Genomic DNA, 16,081 nt, shown 5'->3' with positions numbered 1-16,081 from the left:
TCCTTTTGGAGGCTGTTGCAGGTTTGGGGCATAATATAGAAACAGCAAATGACAGGAATACTGGCAATCCACACTTGTCTAATTTATATATAATTCTATATGGCAGTGTGGAACAAGAAATGGAAAAGAAGGATACGATACAATACAATCACGCTGAAGACACATGTTTCACTATATTTGTACAGAGGTCAGGCTACACATATATAGGGTACTCAAGGAACAATTTCCAGCCGTGAACTGAACCAATCTAGTGATGAGCAATTAACCACTTCATCGGCTAAACCATTCCATTCGCGGACCGCCAGGGGAAAGAAGGAGAACATGAACGTATCACCAGTGTGCTCGATACTCGACTAAATGCTTGAAATGACGCATTCTTTCGTTTCTATGTGCTGACAGTTTAATAAATTTGGGAGCTGTATGTAATCAAGAACATCCACACTGTGCGTGCTGCATAGCAAACAGCCTTCGGATACTTGCCATTGAATCAAACTATAATTGGAGTCTCTATAAAAGTCTTGAACATGAACTGCAGTACTTTATGTTGCTTTTCACATCATCTTGGTTTGCAACTTCAGGTTTAGGTTCATTGCACAGGCAAGTTCTGAGTAACTATAGGCAGGGGTGTTGGAAGAGGAGGAAAGGCAGGGAGGTTAACCGAAGAAGAAACCGGTTTGCTACTCTGCACTGGGGGAAGGGGGTAAGTGGATATAAAAGTGATGTGTAAAAGAAAGTTACAGAAATATGAAGTCAGCACTGTCACATCACAGCCATATCACAGCAAAATCACAGTCTACCGATCAGGCCCGTGGTTTTCATGAAGCAGAGCAGTGCCTGGGAGGTCTTCACCGCAGACGATTGCCGTAGCCAATGGCATATATTCTTGATTTCTGTCAGCGGGTGTCCATATAGACACTCTAGTGCAGGGCAGAGAAACTGTCTTTCCGCATTGTATGTGGTCCACTCGCAAAGAATGTGGCCTATAGTCTTGTCAGACCCACAGGTTGCACATGCAGGGCTATTATCCATACCTATCACAAACGAATGAGAATTTGTGAATGCTACAGAAACCCACAGGCAGCACAGCAAAGTTGCTTCACGTCGGGGTAGGCCGTGTAGAATCCGGAGCTTCAGGTCAGGAGCAGGGGTGCCGAGAGGCCTGTTCTGCTTATGATATAATGACAGCACCACATTTAAGCTGCAGTGAATATGGTTTGTTAAGAATGTTGCAATAAGCGGGTACCGCACGGTTGCTGATTTATCTATACATGGGAGAGCGTCCCCCTTATATGATACAGGGAAAGAAATAACCACATAGCGATCAAAAGGATGGAGGAAGGAAAGACTGATGACAGAATGCTTTCTTGCCACTGAAAAACTGTGGAATAAAAGAAATCAGGCTAGTGCCAAGAGACGGTTGGTTGGTAACTGGTTTATGGGGTTTAATGCCCCAAGCATCTCGAGTCGTATGACATCAAGAGAAGTGGTTATGGAAAAACCAAGCACATATAACAGCAGGACAAAAAAAAAAAAAAAAAAAGACATAACAGAACTTGCCCAGACATAACAGATAAACAAATAAACAGACAAGTGTAGCAGTATAACACCAAAGCATTGTGCCTTACAACATATTTACAAATTTGCTTCCATGTGCATGCAGGAACTTGTTATAGCCTTTTCAAGGTCATGGAATCAAGCATGTCGCATGCAAGGGAAAAAGTGGCTGTAAGCGTGGGAAGAAGGTGACACAAGCCGCTGACAAGGAGAAAGCTTTGAAACAGTTCACAGGAATAGGGAACGTAAGGCACAATGAGCAGGTACAGGTCTGGACAGTATCAAGGAAGTGACAGTGGCTGCGCACGATTGCGTCACATGAACGTGAAATGTGTAGCCTCTCAAATGACGTCAATGTATCCATATGCATTTGCATTTTAGCGTGCAGTTGCTGTTTGTTTGCTTTTCTTTTTTTAGCGAAGTGGGGGCTTGACTATGGCAGGCCTGAACTGTTTGAGATCAAGTTAAATATTTATTTCAAGCTTTCCTGAGGCCTAAAACTCCATTTGTGTTGTATCTGTGGAAATACGATTTCCCATCATCATTCTGTTGTTCTGTATACTGATGTCCATTTAAAGCAAGAATAACATCAGGAGAATGTGGCTGCTAATATTTAATTTCGCAACAGATGCTTAAGCTAGAGCAGCGCAAAATGCTGAAGCCAGTCTAGTGCTCAATAATACTGGGTGAGGTTAGAGCATTGAAGGATACTGGTTTATATGTACGGCACTCACACGCCATGCACGACTATCCTACGAGGGTGGAAGGAGCAAGCAGTCTGAGGTTGCAAGCCCAAGCCATGGATGACAACAAGGACAAGTGAGCAGATGTCTATACCATGAGGTAATGCTAATTTAAGCATCTAGATCATCATCATCATCCTCAGCCTGACTATATCCACTGCAGGGCGAAGGCCTCTCCCATATTCCTCCAATTAACCCGGTCCTGTGCGAGCTGCATCCACTTGACCCCTGCAAACTTCTTAATCTCATCCACACACCTAATTTTCTGCCGCCCCCTGCTACGCTTTCCTCCCCTTGGAATCCAGTTTGTTGCCCTAAGCGACCATCACTTATCCTTTCCTCGCGCTACATGTCCTGCCCATGCCCATTTCTTCTTCTTGATTTCCATTAGAATGTCAGTGACTTGAGTTATTTCTCTGACCCACTCTGCACGCTTCCTATCTCTTAACGTTATCTCTACCATTTTTCTTTCCATAGCCCTCTGCGTTGTCCTCAACTTTAGTAGAACCCTCTTTGTTAGCTTCCACGTTTCAGTCCCATAGATAAGTACAGGTAAGATGCAACTGTTGCATGCTTTCCTCTTGAGCGATACCGATAAACTGCTAGTCATAATCTGGGAGTACTTGCCAAATGTGCTCCATCCCAGTCTTATTTTCCTTGTTATTTCCCTTTCATGGTCCGGATCTGCTGTTACTACCTGTCCTAAATAGATATATATTCGCCTACTACTTCCAGTGCTTCGCTACCTAACGTAAACTGTTTTTCCTTCCCTAGGCTATTAAACATTGCCTTAGTCTTCTGCATATTGATTTTCAAGCCTACTTTTTTACTTTTCCTGTCTAGGTCATCATTATTTGCAATTCATCCCCTGAGTTACTTAGCAAGGCAATGTCATCAGCAAATCGTAGATTACTGAGGTATTCTCCATCTACTCTTATCCTTAACTGCTCCCATTCTAGATGTCTTCTATCTTAGATTCTAGCATCTAGATGTCACTGCATAAATTGTTCATGGTTTTTTATGCGCCTATTTCTGCTTACAGCTTTTTCTTTGCTTGTATTGTATATTATTTGTGTTTATTTGATGAATCCCCCCCCCTATGTAATGCCCGCAAAGGCCCTTAGGGTATTTGAAATAAATAAATAAATAAAAAAAAATATATGGGTGTGTAGTGCTAACAGTAAGTGCTGGAGTAGCTCGGTGCAGTAAGCAGCCAACAAGTGTGGCAGTTACGAGGCGAGACGTAGTGTTGGGTTGAGTGCTGGGGTATTATAGTGTATAAGTGTGTATTGCAACCCAGATTCAATTTCAGTTTGGTGGAATGACTATACAGGTAATTCATTGGGTATAGGGTGTGGCATGTCCAGACAATACCAACAACAATGGCAACAATGTGGCCTCACAGATTGACACTCATATGTTTTAATTGTAGCTATAAATGTTTTTCAGTCACTTAACAAATTGCTATCCATAGCAGAAACAATACTCACGCACTGAAAAATAAAATGAAAATACTGAATATAATGCAGATATATATACCTTGGTACATGTACTGTACATGTAGGGAGCCAAGGATGCGAAAGTTGTCCAGAATAAATGAGCGGCTGCATCTCCAAGACTCCTGACAGTAAAAACAAAAAATGGCATGGACATATGTAAATACTGAAATGAAGTGAGTGCTCTACCAAGCAGCATTGCATATGAGATGTCAGCCAAAGTTTATAGTCTACTAACACATATACAGTAACAAGGCAGCTGCAAGTGACCTGAAGGAAGTTAAGCAAGCTACCTTCCTGGCCGCATTTTGGCAGCTCGCTGCATTCGTTACTCTGGGCCTCAAGCGAACTACTGTATATTGTGTCATAGTGTATATATATATATATATTTTTTATTTTTACCTACCCTGTCCTTTCTCCCTCTCGTTCACCTCTTTGATTTCCTCTACCCCTTCCTCGCTATCCCTTCAATTCCACCGCCCCTGTTCAGGTGCTTCAGATATCAGATACCGGGGCTGGCAAACATCTTTTCTTTCCTTTTGTATATGTAATAAAATAACCACTAAAACAACAAATGCTGGTAATGCTAATCATCTTAAATTAGAATCAGATAAGCAGCAAGCTGACACAGTATAGTGCCTACGTTGTGTTGCGCTGTCGCAAGCTCCTGATAGAAAAAAAAAAATGTATTTGCGCAAAGCTTTGTTGGAAACAATTTAATTCCTTCCAAAGTCATTTTTGCTATACTGCTTATATATCCATACATGTTCTGATAAAACACACGAGTTTTGCACCGTCTTCAGATTGCTTTCCAAAGCTAGAAGGTGGCATCCATGCCACAGAGATATAAGTAATTGACAAATTGCACGCTAATTTCGATCTGTCATATCTGCAAGCTCAAAAACAATTAAGTACCAGGTTGCTGTTTAGCTTAATTCACTGCTAAATGACACCTCTCGCATTGATTTCGCGGACAAAAATGGACACGACACCCACCTACCGCTGCACTCAGCGCACTATGTCAAAAAGCAACAGCAATGACAATGGCTTACGTGAGAAGCGACGGCCGATGTCAGATCGTTGATGCAGACATCGCAAATTTGCTCGGTACCCATGAATCGAACGTCCGACTTTTGCAGTTGAATGGTTTAATGTTAAGGGTGCGTTGCACTACCTCCGCTGCAGCAAAACCACGCCAATAAACTGAGAGACTTTACAAACACTGCCCGAATGCGCCGACGACGGCGTTGTCCACAGCTCGTCAATTCAAAAGCTCTGGACGCCGTCGGCGACAACGAGGAAAGAGCCGAAAAGCCCGCCAGCCCGCCACGAATCTGGGGACAAATTCAGACTCAACTAGGCACATAATAGTCAGCATTTAGGTACTTTGTAAAAACATGGCGTTCAATGCGTTTGGGGAAATCTAGGGACAAAATTTTAGCCGAAAAAACCCTATTCATGGCGGGTTTTAGTCTCGCCCCGCTCAGCTGCCTCGCCATTCCGCTGTTTCGGCACTCCGCCGCGGGCGGCGCTGTTCCACCGAGGCGACGGTGGCGCCATACAACGGGCGCCCGGTCCCTATAGTGTTTACGGTTCTCTCGCAGCATGGTGAGGCTATAGTGTACTAGAATACTATAGGTGAGGCCGATGATTCGGGACTGCATATGCCAGCCACTTTTGAACCTAGCCACAGCAGCGTGATGCAATGAAATATGCTAATTTTGCTTTCATGTGTGCGTTTATCCATGGCAGTATATTCGCCTCAACGCATAGTCGAGTTCGCTGACCCAAATGCAGTACTCTAGTAAGCCTCGCAGCCGCTGGTGCAGACCCCCTTCCAATAAGGAGCTGCCCAAAATGCTCCTGTGGTCCAAAAAAGAATTAAAATATTGAGGGACTTTAGCGACTTAAGTAGTGAAAGGCGAAAGCCCGAGTGCCGCGTTCTGCTATGCAACAGGCACTAATATTAATTAATCAATCATGAATTAGTTAAAACTGATTAGAAATTAGGTAATTAAATAATCATTAATGTTTAGTTAATTAGGCATGAATTGGTAAATAATTGATACATTAATTACTGACTGATCACTAATTGACATAACATTCCCGCATACTGTGGTGGTGCTCTGTAATTGATCGAGATCTCTATGACATCATCCCACCTCGGCCAATCAGAATGCCGCAAAAGCGGGACACATTTTGTCCACGAAAGCATGAGCCATTAAATGCTTTTGCCTTAATTGTGTACGTGCCTGGTAAACATACGGTTGTGTACGGTTTCACAATAGGTGTTTATATTGTCACGTAGTGGTGACGAGGTCGACGACACAAATGAAGGGGTCGATGATTGCACTAAAGAAACTCTTTATTTGGGCTGACTTGCGCCCTCAAAAGAACTAAGCAACTTGGCGGCGGCGATAGAAACAAACGTACTCGTCGATCGTCGAACAAAGAAGAATGCTCTTCACACTCGTCAACGCTCAATTTAAAGGCTGCACAGAACAATCTAGATAACGTCGCAAACAGCTACCAGCACGGGCTGGAACATTGTGGAAAGACACCAGAGTGGCCGGAACCTTCCAGACAGATCTCGGTGCATCTTGCGCTACAACAAAACTGATAAAGGTGTGACTCGCGACATCGAGCATTAACAAACAAAGATTACGGAACTGATACGCGGTCCAGAATCAGAGTGATAAGCCTGTATGCCGGCGGCTGTTAAAAAACAACAAATACTGTTTTGAAGGTTCCGCGGCAATATATTGCTAGAAAATAGCTCTTCCAGGTGCAGCTGCTGCCAAAATAAAACATGAGTTTGAATGCAGCAATTCTTGCAGTTTTCATTGCACAGTAAAGCAAGCGACTATCGGCTAATTGGTGAGGAAGCAGGGTCTAAATTGGGAGAATTTTATTAAAAACACTTCATTTATAGGCTGCCAAGGCATGCAGTGCACTCTCGACTTGTCGTGCTCAGCAATGCCAACCTATTTGACCAACTTGCATCCAGAAAAAGTGCCTTGCTAAAGGCGACTTCTGAGAGTAACTGAAGACTCTCATGGTGAGAGAAAATGTGTTGCTTGCATGGAATTGTGACTGTCTAGCTTTGTCTGAGTTGTACCACACTTACTTGCCACTGTTGGAAGCTGACACCATGCAAAGTAATAGGCGTAGAGAAACCACATGGCAAAATAATAAACTTTATTTGACTTCATTGTCGGGAAATAATTTGTCCTCGCAAAACATTATTGTTGTACATTCACCTGTGAAGAAAAGCAGAACATCCTTTCCCATACAGTGAGGTAGCATTATATAATTCTGCCATGGCACAAACCTACAAGAAAAGACTGTAGAGATTAAACATAATGTAGTACTTGTGTCCAAGCTGGCTGAATTTCATTCTACCAAAGGCAGTCAATGACGACCCCTTGATGGTCAAAATTTCAGTCAAATATCTGTGATGGTCTGGTACAACAGTGGCAGGAAAACAGATGGGGATATGTTGAACTAGCACCAACCTGCAAGGTTTCCTACTGCCACTGCCATCAAGGAAAGATGTCCGATTTAACTGAACTTCATTCCTTTATAGGAAGTTTGTTATGATGCACTATATTGTAGGATTGATGAATCACATCTGGCTGTCCAGTAAGACAGAGAAAACAAGGCTGTCACAAGTGAATAGACAAACTTTTAAGGTACAATTGCAAGGATCAAGTGGGTTCTAGCTTCTATAGCCGAGCCAGTTAGTCAATGCACCCCAACTAACATCATGTGAGCCAAAACAATTTCTAAAAAAACTTCATAAACAGAAGCTTAAAGGCACCATGCGATAACTAAAAGCAGGCAGCACATGGGTACATGCAGAATAGACACCTATTCAAGAGACTGAAGTAAGAGAAATAGTATCTGGTTTATGAGCGTAAATTACCAGGCAAGTTGGTTCATAGTGTTTACTTACGAAGGTGGTACCAGTGAAGATAGACGCTTCCAGCAATGTTGTGTGCATACCTCCTCTGTCTTATCCCGTGTCTGTCTTTCTGGTTCCGTCTTTGGTTTATCGAACACTCACAGGAGCAAGCTTGAGTTACAAAACTCTAAGCATGTCAGAACTGTTGTTTTGGATTACACATAGAATAAAAAAATAAGCACTATGGCAGCAAAAAAAGCATGCTTGAGGGCTGCTTGCAGCTCAAAACTCATTTACGTCAAGGACATAATTGGAGGAATGCTTTCCCACCTTCTCTTCGCTAACATCGAGCTGTTTTTCTTTTTTTTTTGTGTGTGTGTGTGTGTGTGTGTGTGTGTGTGTGTGTGTGTGTGTGTGTGTGTGTGTGTGTGTGTGTGTGTGTGTGTGTGTGTGTGTGTGTGTGTGTGTGTGTGTGTGTGACTTGTTTGAGCACGTTGGTCTGCATTTGTTTGTTCCAGGCTGCATGATTGCACAGGACATCGAAGAAACATAGGACATCGAAAAAACACAGGACACACTGATGAATGCAGTGTCATTCAAATAAGTTTTGAGAAAAATCTCATTAGGTCCAGAGTATAGGAGAAGGCGCCATATCCGAGAGCCAACAGACACTCCCGCCCTCCCGCTACAAATGTTCCCTGTGTTACTTACCAGGTCCTAAGAATTGCAACTGCACGTTTACTATGAAAATTTTGAGCAGGAGAACATAAAGAAAAAAAAAATTGCCTTCGTTTACAAAAAGTTACCATTCCATGAATCGCAATGATCGAAACGATTGGAAACCTCCCTAGTTGCAACCTGTAACCGGTTGCGAGATGCAGAAGCTTTTAGATTGCAGACATACTGGCCTGTAATTTATCAATGTGTTCACTGATCTTTGTCACACTAATATTTTCTGGAACACAGCAGTGACATCTAATGTAGCTGCTACCGTATGCTAGTCTATATTTCATAACTTCATAGGTAAAAGTACTGAAGGTGGAAATCTTAATAATGCGCACTTACTTTATGAAGCTTTTGTCTGCCACTGTAATTAAGTGTAGGCACTATAGGTTTTATCAGAATAAAAATAAAGAAAAAGCCTCAGTCCAGTGACCAACATTCCGACAAGATCACTTGCTTTTGTTAGGTCAACAGCAGTCATCGTTGGCAGAGACGCTGCAAAGAGTAGGGCAGAGAGGCTGTGACTTCTGAAAAAGATGAGGTTCAGGTTTATGGCAGTATTTGCATTGAAAAAAGCAACAGAGCCCCTAACAAAGCTAGCAGAACAAAATTATAGTAATTATAAAATGTTTAAGTGAAAAAAAAAAGAGTAAAATAATGTTATAGAAAATATTTATTTATTTTACCCCCAGAGCCTCAGGGGATTACAAAGGGGATTGGGATACATAAAAGCACGAAAAAAGCAGCAATGGCAAAGAGGAAAAAAAAATACAAGTACAGAAATATTTGAAATGCGGCAGAGATAAGTACAATACATTTTTTGAGAATAAAAGGCAAATATTCACATAGCTAAAGCATAAAAACATTCAAAAGGAGATGACAGCTTTGCGAAATGAGATAATCAGAGACACAAACAATATTGTGGGGAAGGTGACTCCAGCTGACACAAGTTCTGGGAATGAATGAATCATGAAAACATTTTGTGTGACAAGATGGAACCCCGACTTTTTGGCAGTGATCAATGCGTGTAGATATGTAAGAGGTCTTGTTAGTAATCTCTTGTCCAGGTAGCTGTTGCGATAAATTTTATGAAAAAGGCATAATGACGCTACTGACCTATGGTGAGATAGAAGTGGAAGGGACAAGCTTGATTTCGTGGAAGTTACAGTACTTGTTTTGTGATAGTTAGAAAGTATAAAACGACAGGCGCAGTTCTGGGCAGCCTTTTGCCATGTGCCATGCATCAAACTTGCAGGTTATTGAAGTTTTGTTGTTGCGGAGGAAGCACTTCATTTGTGTATGACAATTAGTCACCAACATTGCAATGCTAATGTTGCGACCCTCCCGAAAGGCAAGGCCTTGTTTCAGGCCCTCTACCTCTATGCAACAACTACCACCAGAGTCATTGGACTGGACTGTGGAGTGATAACGTCATAAGAAATCATGTTTGATGCAGTGCTTGTGTAGCAATCAAATATTGTATGTTTTCAGGCCTTTCTTTCCCAATTGTAACTGATTACAAGACAATGTATTTTTCTATCGCTAATGACTGTAGCGCAGCATGAAAGCTCTTCAACGGGCATGCAGATGCAATCCTAAACACATGCAAATAATAAAAACCAATATGCCCGATAGAGATAGGTAATGTTTAAGTGTGGACGATTATTCGTTTGGCAGCATTACTGAACTATAGAAATATGTAGTATGTTGTAGTAAAATGTACCTGTATAAATTCAAAGTGCAAGACTTTGTTGCGTTCGACGTCCAGTGCGTATAATGTACTATATTTGGGACTACTATACCCCAGAGAATCAGCAAGCTCATCTCCACCAAGGTTCAATCTTAGGCCTTGTAGTTGTTGAATCAACCTTTGTTGTTGTTCTTTCCAAACCTGAAAGTAAAGCTCCACAGTGAGCGTTTACCACACAAGGAAAGCCGCAAACTATTCTTTCCAGTGCTGCCTCAGCCTGTTGATTGCAGGCGACAGATATGTATGCTGGATGTCGAAAAGTGTTCTGCAGCTCACAACTGGTACATCAGTCAATGCCAGCTTCCTCACTATCGCTGTAGGGTTGTCCCCTTAGGAAGGAACAGCTGCGCACAGCTTCAGATTAAGCAATGGCTACTGCTTGGTCACATGTGAGTTCTGCCTGTAGAGGGAATGGTCAGATATGCACTGGCCATGAACTTTTAATACTGTTCCTCTGCACTCATATTTCACCGTGAGAGGTGCAACACAGTCGGTGCACAGATGAAAAACCTTTTGCAAGTGCTTTTCCTGCACTAGGAAGATTCTTGATTCTTTCTTCAGATTAACTTTCAGTTTTCAGAACACCCCTTCCTGAAAGGAAAAAAAAATTAGCTGTGGCTTCTCTTGTGGTTAAACCTGGAGTTACTCGAGAGCTATCTGCATAGTTACGCTTAAGTTCAGCTTGAAAGTATAGACATGGGTTTTGACACGGTATAGGGGGCACTTTTGACCACTAAAGTGCGATAAGGCAAAAGCCTCTATCGTGCGGTGGTCCGAAGCCCTCCACTACGGCACCTCTTTCCCTCTGATTTCACTCACACCTTTGCGATGACGTAAGCAACCAGCCAACATATAAAGCCCAGTTTAACCGAGCTGTAAGAATGTGCCTGCGTGGCCTAGGGATAACGTGAATGCCAGGGTTTTGGCAGGCTGATTGTGATATCACCTTCCCATATGAAAGGAGAAGTCTGAGTTGGCAGCTGCTACCAAACGTAATGTCAGGAATCCCTGCGTCCAGTTAGTGCTCAGCCATGTTAGCTGCCAGCTACCGCCTCCCACGACTTTTTCTTTCTTTGCTCTTCGGACAGGCATGAACAGGCACGGCGAAACGGCGAGGCTATAGCCAACGTAGCACTTGCTACAAAATTGGCAGATTTTTTTACTGTAGTGGCCAGCCTAATCAGTCCTATGCAAATTACTTGTAAAAGAGCATTTGGTGTGCATATATATGACTTTAGAATCAAAGTAGTGCGGACAATGATTTAAGCATGCAGTTTGCTTTCTGTTATGCTCTTCACAACCCACATACTTCTCTTCAAATTCATCACAAGGAGTGTAGTCCTCATCATCGTTGTTTTCGTCCTCACCTTCATCTTCTGTGCTGTTATCGTCAATGCTGTTTTCACTTGTCTCTACTTGGGATGGCATGCTTTGAGTGGTAGCATCCATCATGAGGCTAGCCAACCTGGATGCCTAAAAGTTGTGTGATACATGTAGCTGCATTTAGTGTCTATTGCTACTGGACAAAATATATAATATGCAGAAATTCTTGTAAACTGCCAATCTCTAAAGCATTTGCCACCTTTCCCCGTAACTCCACAAGTTCATTCATTAAAAATTTCATATTTTCAGCTCACTGAATGTGAAGGCACATACCAATAGATGCAGTTCGTAGTTTCGCTAGAGTGCGGCTTGATGCTGTACTGCGTTTCATGCGTGCTTGCACAGCCATGTTTTTTGTGGCTGGCCACACTGCTACTTGCACAGCCTTGTGACCTTTCTCACGGCAATACGCCACGTCACTTTTCATTTTCAAAGCGCCACTTGAAGCATCTGCAATAAAAGCGGGTTACAATATAATGGGTAAGCAATGAATGCTTTCCTTTGATTTGAGCGCCAAGGCTAGCCATTACCTCTGAGGGCATTGATGCTTAGTAAATTGTCAGCACTACAAATGTCGTTTGAGTGTTCACCCATATTTTCAGCTTCTGTTGCAACATCTGCAACACAGACTGAGACGTGAGTTCATGCACGTTACATTAATACCATGCAGAACGAGTTTCAAATGTGGTCATTACCTGTAGGGCTATCGGGTGAACTGCCCAATATTGCATCACATGTTCCAGAATTTGTGGTTCCTTCTTCAAGCACTCCCACATCTCCAGCTTCTGTTGGGACATCAGCAACATAGACTGAAACATGAGTTGATGTAGGAGTAGCTATCACACACAAGTTATGAATGTAGTCATTACCTGTGGTGTAGTTAGGTGCACTGCCTGATGTTGCACTAGGAAGCAGTTCTGCAAGGACCTAAAAGGGCAGTATGCATATATATAGTACATACATATATATGCATATATGATATGCCATACAATGGTGAAAGTATTGATCTGAAGCACAGATGTATAGCTTATTGTTACTCAAAATAGCCTCATGAAGGCAGGAAATAAAACTGTGTGTATGATATGCTTCTAAGCTATTGTGTAATCATCGTAAGTTCACGTCGTCTAGATGAGAACGAAAATACGCACATTGGCTTTGGCTTATAGCATTTGCATAACGATGTCGAAAAGAGCTCCTAGTTTGTCTTGCGGCTTGGCAACGTCAACATAGCGCTAGAAGGCACCGCATTATCTCGGCAGTCAAAAAACTTCAAATATGATTTAATAATTCTTTCTCTGATCTCAAAGAACTGGAAACCTCAGCTTTCGTGCCATTCCGAATCCTAAAAGTACTCAACAAAAACAATTCCACGTCTAGACTATAGGCATGCGTGCAAGAGGCAAAAACGCTGGTAAAAGGCGTCAGCGAATTTTGATTTTTGGAAACGAAAGATTTCGCCAGTACACACATCACCACCATAGGAGGCCTCTTCAAACCCCTCCCCTCCACCACCGAAAAAAAAAATATTGTAATTTTAAAGAAAAGGCCCGAGGCATTGTGTATTCCCTGCTCTGAGTGCCTGGCGACATACGGCTAAGAATTTTACAGAACAGGGTCTACTAGCAGAAAGCTCTTATCAAATAATTGAATAGTGAGCGAGGCGCCTTGGTCAATCACTGCGAGGCATATTTGACCACAGCTAGGAGTCACCTTCATGCAACCATCACACGTACCGGCCCCACACGCGCAGAACAAGGATGTGGCCGACGCGGGAATTTTACCCGCTCCCCCGAGACCCTCTTGCACCGCATCCGGCAAGCCAAGCTAATCAGCCGAGGTCACTCCTTGACGACCAGAATAAATGCTTCTCGAAACGTTTCGTTCATATATCTTGTGTAGAAGCGAACCTCCTTCAGCGCACACCGGGCGATCTGGTCGTGCTTGTGAGTGTAAGCTACCTGAATCTCTATTCCGCAAGCAGCTGCGCGATCACTTCGGACACGTGTAATGCGGCAAAGCACCTCGCAAAAGTCCGCACATGCACGGCAACCGACAGTACACAGTGGCGCACACGAAGACTCATCAGCGTGTTCCGTCGATGAGTTATGCAATGTTTATCACGGTCTGTATCGAGTCTCCTTGTTTGAGGAAAGAAGACACGCATTACGCCGTGCAGTTCGCAGTGCCGTCCCATCGCAGGGTTGCTCTCGCTTGGACTGCTCGCGCGTTTGTCACACAATATAAGTCCTTACCTCACGTTTCCTCCTTTTAACAAAGGCGCTTCTTGGTAATGGTGATGTGCTTCTTTTGTGCGAGAACACCGAAGGAACCACACCGGGTTTCAACCGCGTATTTTGGACGCGAAGCCCTAGGGATCGCATGAGGGACAAGCTGTGCACGTAGTCGCTGTCGTGAAAGTGCTTCGAACAGATTACGCTTGATTTGATCGGTGTGAACTTGTCTCTTTTCACCGCAGTGACCCACTGCGCTCGGAGCTTTTTGTCTTGCGGGAAGCTGTGGAAAATCACATCGTCGCGGCTGTATCTGCTCGTGCACCCGAAGGCACAGCATTGCCTCATGTTGGTACGGGTGTTCAACTCAAGTGAGACGTTGTAGTACTTCCGCAAGCACGGAACATGAGGAGCAACGACTTGGGTAACTCGGGTCTCGGCAGGTCTCGGATGGATGGATGGATGATAGTGGCTCTGCCCTTTGTATCGGGCGGCAGGTTGCGCCGCCTAGCCAAAAAATTAAAACAAATATATTTATCTCTTCCCTATTTTTAGCTTCTAATTCGCCTGTATCTGCCCCCCTCCCTTTTTTCCCCTCTTTATTCTCTTGACTTTTTCCACCAATCCTCTAACCTCTTTTTTGTTATCAAAACGCGTTCCTCATCCATTCGTCCATCTTCCCCAGCAAATCCCAGCGCTCTCAGATCTGCCGCTTTTCCCGCGGGAAGGGCAGGACGAAGTTTTTGGCACCTTAGAACAACATGTTCCGTTGTTTCCTCCTCAGTTCCGCACGCCGCGCATAATATATCTACTTCCTGAAATTTTTTCCTGTACGTTTTTGTTCTGAGGGTCCCTGTCCTAGCCTCAAACAGCAATGAGCTCCCTCGTGATTGTCGAATAAACTTTCTTTCTTTATATCCTGTTTTCGAGTTCTATACATACCCAATGCTGATTTTCCTTGCATTCTTTCCTCCCACATTTTCCTTTCTGCCTCCTTTAGCTGCTTTTCAATGCTGTTGTTTTGCTGTGGTGCATCTCCAAACTTTAGGTACTTAAATCTGAGCTTTCGGGTTCTGTTAGTCCATTTCGTATTCAGGCTTTTCATGAAGAGGTGCTTGTACATTTTTCGTGCCCACCTTGATTCCTATATTTCGGTTAGTCTCTGATCATATTTTAGTTTGCTAATTGCCTCTCTAACCTCAAATGATGCCCAGCCCATATCTCCCTGGACTCCTTCATTAGGTGTGTTGCCATGTGCTCCCAAAGCCAATCTACCTACCTTTCTCTGTCTGATTTCAAGGCCTGACTGTACTTCTGATTTCATGCACAGGGCTGCATTTCCAAAAGTGAGTCCTGGTACCATAACACCCTTCCATACCCCTCTAACAACCTCATACCTGTTATAATTCCAGAGGGCCCTGTGTTTCATAATGTCCGAACTCCTTTTCCCTTTGTCTATCGTAATTCTTTCATGCTTTTCTAGGTAATTTTTTCCTTCATTGATCCATATGCCCAGGTATTTATAGCTCTCCACATGTTCAACCTTGGTTCCTTGTATTTCCAGCACGTCCCCCCTTTCGTCATTAAATACCATTATTCCTGATTTTTCGCTGCTAAATTGCAGTCCCAGCTTTTCGCCCTCTTCTCCACAGATCTTAAGCAGCTCCTGCAACCCATCTCTCGTATCTGCCAGCAGTACAATGTCATCTGCGTACATCAATCCTGGTAGAACTTGTGTTACTTTCTGTCCTCCCTGCATATAGCTTGTATCGAATCCCATATTACTTTCCTCCAGGCGCCTTTCCATTTGGCTCATGTATATCATGAAAAGCAGCGGTGACAGTGGGCACCCTTGCCTAAGCCCCCTTTTTATTTTTGCTGGTTTTGTTGTTTCCGTCTCCCATACTATCACTGCCTCATTATCTGCATACACTTCTTGTATGAACTGAACCAGGTTTTTATTCAGGCCATATTCCTTCAACTGGTCCCACAGTTTTTTCTGATCTACACTGTCATATGCCCCTTTAATATCTAAAAACGCTATCCATAATGGTCTTTGACTTGCTGCTGCTGTTTCTATACACTGGGTAACCACAAATAAATTATCCTCTAGTCTTCTGTCCTTGCGGAACCCATTTTGTAGTTCTCCGAGGATATTCCCTCCTTCTGCCCATTCCTCCATCATTACTTTTACTAACTGCATTGCTACCCTGTATATAACTGATGTAACTGTGATTGGCCGATAGGACTTTATGTTATCTCTGCTTCCCTTGCCTTTGTATATTAGTCTCATCCTG

General features: G+C 43.2%; 1 protein-coding gene across 1 annotated transcript; it reads right to left on the bottom strand.

The window, feature by feature from the left end:
- Window positions 1-10,573: 10,573 nt before the first annotated feature.
- Window positions 10,574-13,799, bottom strand: LOC146176178 (uncharacterized). Its single transcript, XM_084582511.1, has 6 exons — window positions 13,287-13,799; window positions 12,423-12,480; window positions 12,249-12,362; window positions 12,084-12,170; window positions 11,827-12,003; window positions 10,574-10,761 (listed from the first exon to the last, which is right to left on the bottom strand). The coding sequence occupies exons 1-6, from the start codon at window positions 13,362-13,364 to the stop codon at window positions 10,733-10,735; spliced, it is 543 nt and encodes a 180-aa protein (XP_084438637.1). The 5' UTR covers window positions 13,365-13,799; the 3' UTR covers window positions 10,574-10,732.
- Between the last annotated feature and the right edge of the window lie 2,282 nt (window positions 13,800-16,081).

Source organism: Amblyomma maculatum, chromosome 10, assembly GCF_055883805.1.
Source record: "Amblyomma maculatum isolate TAMU_Amacu chromosome 10, ASM5588380v1, whole genome shotgun sequence".
Taxonomy (NCBI): Eukaryota; Metazoa; Arthropoda; class Arachnida; order Ixodida; family Ixodidae; genus Amblyomma; species Amblyomma maculatum.
Note: the sequence above shows the minus strand (reverse complement) of the source record. Positions and strands in the feature narration are given on the sequence as shown.

What these genes read in the sequence shown, in the direction of transcription:
- LOC146176178 (XM_084582511.1), bottom strand. Translation starts at nt 13,364, where the DNA reads ATGCGGTGCAAGAGGGTCTCGGGGGAGCGGGTAAAATTCCCGCGTCGG. An exon ending in GTTCTGCGCGTGTGGGGCCG is followed by an intron (nt 12,481 to 13,286) that starts GTACGTGTGATG and finishes CTGCCCTTTTAG; the next exon opens with GTCCTTGCAGAACTGCTTCC. An exon ending in ACTACGAACTGCATCTATTG is followed by an intron (nt 10,762 to 11,826) that starts GTATGTGCCTTC and finishes TTTTCCTTTCAG; the next exon opens with GAAGGGGTGTTCTGAAAACT.